Raw genomic sequence first — 9784 nt, 5'->3', positions numbered from 1 at the left:
GGAAAGGGTGAGGTGGATTTCTTTCCCTTTAGCACGTAATCTTATGATGAAAAACGCAGGTCCCTTTCTCTTAAAACTCCAAGATCTTTCCCTTCCAATGACTCCGAAGCCTGGGTGGATACCTCAACTCAGGGCGCAGAACACTTGGGGTCTGAGTGTGCAAGGACCATGCGGACCTGTTCAATCCCGGACTTTGGGCTCCAGTCCAGCCTTCCCGGGGGGAGGAGCCGCATATGCGGCCAGGTCATAAACCCGCCAGGCCGCCGGGCTCCGGATTTGCAGCCTGAGGCAGAGCTCGGGGGCTGTCGGTGGGGACCTTGCAGGAGGGCACCCCAAGCCCGCCAGGTCCGCCCAACCCAGCCCCTGCGCGCAGCCCGGGCCGAGTAGGACCCCGCGCGCCCCTCGCCATGGCGGCGCCCTCGCGGCTCCTGATCCGCGGGGGTCGCGTGGTCAACGATGACTTCTCGGAGGTGGCCGACGTGCTGGTGGAGGACGGCGTGGTGCGGGCACTCGGGCACGACCTGCTGCCTCTCGGGGGCGCTCCTGCGGGGCTGCGGGTCCTCGACGCCGCCGGCAAGCTCGTCCTGCCCGGAGGCATCGACACACACACGCACATGCAGTTCCCCTTCATGGGCTCGCGGTCCATCGACGACTTCCACCAGGGCACCAAGGTACCCGCCCCGCCGCGCCCCCGCCCCGCGGTACCCACGGAGGCTCGGGCAGCCTCCCCAGTCGTCCCGGGGTCCTCAGCAGGGCCGCCTCGCGCGGCGCGGCGCCGAGGGGATGGGTGGGCGGGAAGGAGCGCAGCCCCGGCGGGTGTCAGAGGGGACTCAGATTCTCTTCGCTGGGGTCCCTTCCAGGCGCCCCTTCTCGGCGGCAGCCGAGCAGCCTTGGCTCAACCAGATGCCCTCGACTCCTCCTTTAGTGGTTAATTTGACGAGTTTAAGGCCATCCCCTTACCCTAATTTCTCTATACCGCTTACTCCCCAAATCTCCCCGCAACCCCATTTTGATTGGTGTTCTGTGGAAGTCGCAAATCTTCCATACATTCTTTAGAATCTTTTTTTAAAAGTAGGCACTTCCAGCCATTTCTCCCAACCATTTCGACCCATCCTTTATCCGCAACCAAAACCAAATGAAAAATCCATTCACCTGGTAGTTACAGCCTTGACTCAAAGTGAGCAGTGTAGCAGGTGATGTGTCTGAGTAGGCTAGATGCCCACCGTGTTCACGTTCCCGTCCCCTACCCTCTGCCCCCACTCCCACCCCCAGTAGAAAAAATATAGCCCCGACCAGGGTTTAGAAGAGAAAGTATTCCAGAAATGATCTCGCAACACTCACACACACCAACGCAGCCTCGCAGCAGGCTCTTTTCTCCATCCCACTTGCGCTGGGGACACAACATTCTTGCTGCTGGAGTACCCATAGTTTTACTGATGTTGCAGGAGGGTAATCAGATCACCACTCCCCAGGTGAAGGTAGGCTTGGGTTTCTCTAGATACAAAGGCCTAGAAGTTTGGGTCAATGAAAGGAAACTTAAACCAAACTTGTCCAACCTGTAGGCCGCATGCAGCCCAGGACGGCTTTGAATGCGGCCCAACACAAATTCATAAACTTTCTTAAAACATTATGAGATTTTTTTTTTGCAATTTTTTTTCTTAGTTCATTGGCTGTCGTTAGTGTTAGTATATTTCATGTGTGGCCCAAGACAAGGGAAGCCAAAGATTGGACACCCCTGCAACATTTCCCCAAAGCTCCTCAACACAAGATCAAGAGACTAACAGAGCAGCTTTACAGGAACATAGAGTAAAAATTCTACTCTCAGCACTTGGGCTAAAGTAAAGCCCACATCCTCCTTAAGTCCTGTGTTTTGAGCTGCCTTGAGAGAAATGGCTCCTTCCAAAGTGAAGATGTATTGATATACTAAAGGCCTTGGCTTTTCACTTGGACCATACCTTGATGTGTGAAACAAGTTGGGCTATTAAGTCCAGTGTATAGTAGGCTTCCTTCCTCCCTCCCTCCCTCTCTCCATCGCTCCCTCCCTTCTTTCTCCCCCCGCTACCCCCTCCACCCCTCTCTTTCTTTCTATTCCCATGTTACTGTGGACAGGCCGACAGTCTTCCAAAGCAGTTTTGGTGATAGCTACTTCATTCATATACTGATTTCTGACAGTTTTGCTCTCCTTACACCTCCCCTTCTCCAAGTTCCCCAATCCTCTATAATTGACTGGAATGATTAACAGAAAAAAAGGAAGGCAGGTAGATTTGACCCAGAGAGAAGGATCTGGGCAGGCTGCTCAAATCACCATTTGGAAAGCTTCTCCCTGATTACTAATTATCAACCTATATCTTTATGTCAATAAAGTCTTTTGTGGGACAGATTGTTGTATGCTTTGAAAATTAGCAAACTTTGTTTTGTTTATTCGTTTTTCCCTTTTGCTAAAAAGTAATATGCACTGAATTTGAATGAACTTATTTTTACATTTTAAAGAATTTTTTAGCTATCAAAACAATATGTGATTATAGGAAACAATTGGAAAAATAATAGGAAAATTAAAAGAAGCAAAACATTAATAATACTCTCCCTCTCAGTGACAGCCAGTGTTTTGGTGTATTGCCTTTATGCTTTTTAGCATGCTCTATTTTACATAATCGATATCATATTGTGCATGTGTCTGTGTGTGTACACCTATATTTAAAATGTCAGAACTTGCAGTTTTCAGTCATAGTGCAAGCCCTTTCTGTTATTACAGACTTATCATTAACAAAGTGCTTTGCTGATGGCAGGGCATCCCATTGAACACTCCCACCTGCAAGGTGGGGAGCTGCTATTTCTGACCATGAGTTGCCCACTAGCATCATTCTCCCTCTTACAGCTGAGCAGTAGCTTTCATTCTCTTTCTGCCATCAGGGTTCCAGATGAAGCAGCAAAGAAGAGTAAGTGGAATGCTGTGGGGGAGGGGCATTCCCTCTCTTTCTCAAGATTATCTTTGCGTGCCCCAAGGTCCTGGGAAGTGGTTCTTGGTCTTCTATCTTTTCCTTAGCCATTCTGGGATTCTCTAGTTCAGAGAGATTTATAATTCTTAACTGAGAATGTAGGTCCTTATGGCGTATAGTCTGTTGTCAACATCTCAAAGGATTTATCCACCAGCTGATCCTCTAAGCATTTCTGTACTTAAAGGTTGTGAAAACATTAAACAAAAACATGTTCTTCATGAGCTTAGGATCTTAAACAAAAAATGATACGGTCAGAGATATTAAGGTCAAAGGTTTAGCAAATACCAAATTCCTGTTGAATATTAAACAGTACTTACAAAGGGGCTGTGTTGCAATAGTCTAGTTCAGAGTCAGTTGGTTGGATCCCAAGAGGTAACCACTCCCACCCCCAGAAACAGCTGAGGCTTCATAAAGTGAACCAGATGGGGAAATATAGATAAACATAAACATTACAGTATTGACCTGAATTCTGAAAGAAAGGCATTATAGAGTTATTTTGTCTACTTTCCTGGCCTTTGCAATAATCCCCAAAGCAACGCTGGTGGGTGTTTGTTTTGGGGAGCTAGAGACAAAGATAGGCCTTTTGTAAATACTGGTTGTATGATATGTTAAACTTGAAAAACATCTTCTTATTATACCTTTAAGTAACATCTATTTTGTCAAGTACATACCAGGCAATGCCCTAAGTTGTGCATTATCTTCCAAAAATCCCAGATGCCATTGTCTACTTTTTTACAATTGAGGAAATTGAAGCTTAAGTTACCTGCCTAAGGTTGTACACCTAGGGCTGTAACTCATTGAGTGGCTCTTCAAATTTAGTACTGCCTGACCCCGTCGCTAAAGCTGTTACCTATTAGTGTCTGTTCTTTTGAAAAAACATATAATGTTCAGATTTGTCAGGGTGGCAAGTGATAGATGACAGAGCCATATAAGTTGCATTTTAATGGGAGGCATCTTTTCTCAAAAATAGAGCAGAGCCATCTTTAGAAAAGACAATAACTCTTCACTTTCCTAAAGCTAGAGGCAGTTAAGGTTATCAAAATAAATACACACTGCAGGTATTCAGTTTATAAGGCATTTGTATAATACATACATTTATAGCCATATCATTTGTAAGGGTACAGAAATGGACCTTAAGTACAGAAAAAGCATAAAGTAAAAATGATATATTATACTTTCAGGAAATGGGCCCCTAAAGTTTAGACCAATAGCTGTTTGCATTCTACATCCAGCAGGCTGATCATTTATAATACCTGACAAATACAAAAGGATATTATTTGTGGTACTCTATTTATCGATCACTAGATTGTGATGGGACTCAATTTTAAAAATGAATATACATTAACTAAAGGTTATTTATTTTGTAAATCTAATTCATGTCAGAGATTGGCTTAAAGCCTATAACTGATTAGCTTAATTACAGGTAAAAGCTTTCTGAAGTAACTAATGGAAATAATGTTCTGCTTTAAAGAAATCATATTTCATTTCGTTGGTCTATACCAGATGTACAGTGGTCTTCAGATAATTCAATATCTATGAGGAAGGACAATGGAATTTTTTATTCAATGGGTAGTATGAATTCAATAAATTTGAAAGAATCGTGACTTTGCTTTTACTACATTCTGTGATAAGAGAATGAAGTATAAGAGTTTGGCAAGTTTTCAAATATACATAAATTTGTATTCAGAGGTGTATGCAGGTCAGAGTGGGTGGAGTTGCACTGAAAACCCGGTAGTGTCAGTAGCTGGCAGGAGGAACATCTTTTTAAAAATTGGGAAACCATGCAACACATTTTTCTTTTTTTCTTCTCTTTTTTCTTTATTGTAAAGGACAAAAAGTTCTCAAAATTATTGAGAAGGGAAATTACACTTTGCTTTGAAACTTTTTGGTAAAATGCCATTGTGGGGATTACTTACAAGGCAGTGTAAGGCATGTGATTAAGCACACCACACATTTAGTTGTATTTATAGAGCTTCTGCAACTTGTGGAAGAGCTGTGCTTCAAAAACCCTGGTTGCAAATCAAATCCCCTTTTCTGTTGCTTGCCAGAGCTCCCGGCTGGGCTTCAGGAGCTGCGTGGGCTGATTTTGTGACCTTAGGCAAGTAATTTCCTCTCTCAGGATTGTCAGCATTTTCTTGTCTGTGAATGAGGCATTGGTTAGATGAGCAATTCAAAAAGAGTTTTTTAAGTTATAAAAACAATATATACTTATCATCCAGACCTTAAAAAAATGCTGGCACATTATAGTCACTCAATATGCATTAGTTAAATGAATCAACTGCTTTTTCAAAAAAGAAAAATACAGATGAGTATAAAGAAAAATAATATTTAAATCACCTATAATTTTAACATTTGGCTCCCTATCCTTCTAGATATTTATTTGTTGGGGGAACGTGTAAACATTTGTTTCCTTCTACCAAATTGGGCATACTGATGGGAGTCAGCCTTGTTTATTAAACATTTCCCCCTGTCCTTAAATACCACTGGAGAATATGATTTTGTGGCCTCATTATCCTCTCTGAGGATAATGATCTCTGAGTCTCGGATCTCTCTCTCCAGCCTGCATATTCCTTAAGCATCCGGCCTCAATTTCTGCCTGTCTCTGGATATCACAACCTGGATATCCCAGAAGCACCTCAAACTCAGCATGTGCCAAACCAAATGTGACCTCTCCTTCAAGTTTCAAACTCATTTTTCTTCCTGTTTCCCAAACTTTGATGGTTCAGCTCTCATCTTCTCCATGATGGACATTTTGGTGATCTCCAGTGTTTATCCACTATATAGCAATGCTGTGACAGACATCCTTATATGTAAATTATTGTTCATATTCTTGATGATTGCCTCAGAAATGATCCCTTAGAGTAAAATGCCTGGGCCAATGAGTATTAGACACATCTTAAAGGAGTTTAATACATTCATTCAGACTGCTCTTCAGTTTATGTGCCCATTATCATTCCCATTTCACTGTATTCTTGTCGATGGTGGATAATGACATTTTATTTTATTTTATTTTATTTTATTTTATTTTATTTTATTTTATTGAGACAGGGTCTCACTCTCTCACCTGGGCTGGAATGCAGTGGTGCAATCCAGCTCACGGCAGCCTCATCCTCCTGGGCTCAAGCAATCCTCCCACCTCAACCTCCCGAGTAGCTGGGACTGCAGGTGCACGCCACCATGCCCAGCTAATTTTTGTATTTTTTTTTTTTTTTTGTAGAGACAGGGTCTCACTATGTTGCCCAGGCTGATCTCAAACTCCTGAGCCTCCCAAAGTGCTGGGATTACAGGTGTGAGCCACTGTGCCTGGCCTGGATAATGACTTTTTTAAAAATCTATGTCAATTTCAGAGGAAAAACGTAGCACTTCTTACTGTCTTTAAAAGATCATCTCTTTAATAACTGGTGAGGCTGAGCTTTGAACATTCGTGTTGTATTAGTAGTTTAGATGCTCCAGCTTCAAGGGTTTGTAATTCTGTGGTTCCCTTGAATGGCTGTTTAATGATTACAAACTTAACCTTCAGACTCATCAGAGGAAGCACAAAAAAACTCAAAGATGAACTGAAACCACTTGATGCTAACTAAAGCTTTGGTTCTGTTAAGGGTGTTGTGTATTAGGAATCCTTTCACTGACTTAGATTCCAAGACTTGCCTTATTTCAGCTTTGATAGTCCATAGTTCATGCTTTTCACCTCCACCCCTTGTTTTCTCTCTCACATGTCTGGCCTGGGTATTTTCAATGTCTCTATTAGTCTGTTCTCACACTGCTATAAAGAAGTATTTGAGACTGGGTAATTTATAAAGAAAAGAGGTTCAATTGACTCATAGTTTCACAGGCTGTACAGGAGGCATGACTGGGGAGGCCTCGGGAAACTTACAATCATGTTAGAAGGTGAAGGGGAAGCAAGCACATATTCACATGGTGGCAGGAGAGAGAGCAAAGGGGGAAGTGCTGCACCCTTTTAAACAACCAGATCTCATGAGAACTCACTCATGAGATCGACAAGGGGGAAATATGCCCCCATGATTCAATCACCTCCCACATGGTCACTCCCCCAACATTGGGGATTACAATTCAACTTGAGATTTGGGTGGGGACACAGAGCCAAACCATAAAATGTCTGAGAGAGGTAGTCTAGAAATCAAGGTTTCCATGATGCTTCTCTCAGGGAGGAAAGTCTTTTCCTTTACCCTCTTATGTTTAGTAATTGGGGGCCTGCAAATTAAACTGACAAAAGAGAGATTCACAAAAGAAAAGACAAATTAAAAAAATTCACATACATATATAGGAATTCACAGAAAAATGTGACTCAAGGAGGGGGCTAGATTTGGGGGGTTATACACCATCTTAACAGAACAAGGGAAGGCGGAGCAGGCACTTACAAAAAAACAACTTCTTAACAGGGGATGGTCACAGGGAGAAAAGACACATAGGAAAACAAATGACTTTTAGAAAAGATAAATGGGCCCTTAGAAGGAGATATGGGACATATGATAGTTTTGTGACAGTGTCTATTTAGGTATGGTGTCAGCTTCCAAGTCTCTAGTGATAAGTCAATCTTCCCTGGTTGTGAAACCCCTAGAGAGGGGATTTATGATAATTGAGGTCTTTGGGGAGGCTTTGCTTTATAGCAGATTTGGGACTTAAGGAAAAACAAAAACAAACAAATAAAAAAACACCTATTCTCAAATATCTGGAGCTCAAAATAATATTTATGCTACAGTGGTATATTCTAGAGTCTCAACTGCCATCTAGTATGGAATAATCCCAAACTAAGGATTTTTCAAGCTGGCTGCTAGGTTCCATTAATTCAGTCAACAAGTATTTCTTGGAAACCCACTAAGTGCCAGGCATTGTGGCTGGTGCAGAGGTTATAGAGATGAAAACCATGGTATTTGTTCTCAGCGGTAAACAGACTAGAGGTATATGGGTCTCTAATCTGTCTGGACTTTGATAATAAATTTTATATAGTAAGTTTGGGCTTTATAGACTTTGCTTTGATGATTGTGACAATTTTTTAGTAAACATGTGAGGTCAGTGACATCTGGCATTTTCCCTGTTGCTGAGTCATCAATCACAGTGGCCTGCATCACCTGGCTGTGTTTCTGACCTGCTTACTTGGCTGACAAGTGAGCCTGGGCAACTGGCCACCATCTACACCTCAACACTGCTTTGTGCTTTCTTCTCACACGTCAAGTAACAAGTTGAGAAAGGACACTTCAATTTTTTCTGTTATGTTTCATTGCATCTAACAGGGAAACTGTATTATATAGTGATAGTCACGGATGAGTTCCTGAGCCTGAGGATCTTTTCACACAGAAAATACCTTAAAATTCACCTGAAAGTAAAACAAAATGTAATCATTTTTAGAAGTCAAGAAAGTATTTGAGGCATAGATACAGAAATAAACTAAAATTGTGTTTGTTAAAAGTCTTAGTTAACACTGCTTTGGTAATGAACTTTGGAAAAACTGAGCATTCAGCCTTCAGATGTGGTCTGCATTGACACTCCATATTAACATGTTCATAGAAGGATCTAGGAAACTACAGGGCCAGGACTAGCAATATTTTTGGGAAATGACATTTCACACTAACACGCAACTTACACAGCTTTCCCAGTTTGCTATTGGAAAAGTGAACCATCATAATTATTCCATCTCGTGACTTTTAGGGAAATTCACTGGTCCTTCTCTTCCTTTCCCCTTCAAACATTTAGAGAATATTCATGTTCCAGGTACTGTAATGGGCACAGAATATACAGAGATGAACCAACATTGATTAAATCAGAATCTCTGGGGAATGAGGTAAACGCTTTCTATATGATTCCTGCATGATCCAGGGCTAAGAATTGCTTGGACTCAGCACAGGAATGGGTAGAGGAGGGAAGAACATGAATGATGTCTCTCTCTGAAATGGGAAAGTGCTCAGGTCTCCTAAGAGAGGCAGGGACAGTGTCAGTGGAGTGGAGTGAATGAGTTGAGAGGGAATAGCTCAATAGACAGCTTTGGAGAAAGCTAAAGTTCAGGTCATGCAGGACCTTATGGGTTGGGCAACAATTGTTTTTTCTCCATCTTAAGAGCAAAGAGAAGTCAATAAAAGATTGGAAGTGGCAGATATGGCTGGGCAGACATATAGTAGGTATACCTCCTACCTTGGAGTTGTGTTCACATTGTTGCTCTGAGGATTTTCTGGGGACTGAACTCCGGTTGCTCACAGTGGTAACCTACTCATTAACACACCCTCTTTATGGCCCTCTTCCTTTCTGTTTTCCCTCCCTTCTCATTTCTTCACTGTGCTAGTCCAGTGGGAAGACGAAGGTGGCACCGGGCAGTAGAGGTGAAGACGCAGGAGTAGAGAGGCTCCTGGAGTTCATAGAAGACAGCCTCCAGGGTCTTGTTGATGGATTGGATTTGGGGATACAGGGAAGAAGAGAAGTAGGTGTCAAGAGTAACTCTTAAGTTTCTGGTAGGTTGGATGATAGTGTGATTAATATTCCAAACTTAGGGAGGCAAGAAGCCAAGCATGGACAGGAATGTGCAAGACATCTTTACAAAGCTGAGTGTGCTTCTGGATTTGGGACAGACGTTGGGACCATGAAACTTGTTTTTGTAGGTTTCAGTGATTGTGAGAGAGCTAGAAATTCAGCCATGAACTTTTCTCATTAAGGCTCAAACATACCGTTGGGTTTCTTTTTGTTTTACTTGGGTGGTGCAGGTTCTGTGATGGATTTTAGTGAAACAAAGTCACTTGTTTTAGGATAAGCTTAGAAATAAGAATTTGGTGGCACCATAA

General features: G+C 42.5%; 1 protein-coding gene across 8 annotated transcripts in view; it reads left to right on the top strand.

Annotated features, from left to right (window-relative positions):
* The first annotated feature begins 288 nt into the window (after positions 1 to 288).
* Positions 289 to 9784, top strand: part of DPYS (dihydropyrimidinase) — an 87605-nt gene continuing 78109 nt past the window's right edge. For 4 of the 8 annotated variants that reach the window (XR_010159644.1, XR_010159643.1, XM_063817338.1 and 1 more), the window contains exon 1: positions 320 to 671. Coding sequence is in view for 6 of the 8 variants with exons in the window: in XM_063817338.1 (XP_063673408.1) it covers positions 408 to 671 (264 nt within the window). In the remaining 2 variants the exon portion in view is untranslated. Of the gene's footprint in view, positions 672 to 9784 lie in introns of all 8 variants that reach the window. The other 4 variants (XM_003311890.7, XM_054657465.2, XM_016959760.4 and 1 more) reach the window with 4 other exon arrangements.

This window comes from Pan troglodytes, chromosome 7 (genome assembly GCF_028858775.2).
Source record: "Pan troglodytes isolate AG18354 chromosome 7, NHGRI_mPanTro3-v2.0_pri, whole genome shotgun sequence".
NCBI lineage: Eukaryota > Metazoa > Chordata > Mammalia > Primates > Hominidae > Pan > Pan troglodytes.
This window is presented reverse-complemented; position numbering and strand designations above follow the sequence as displayed.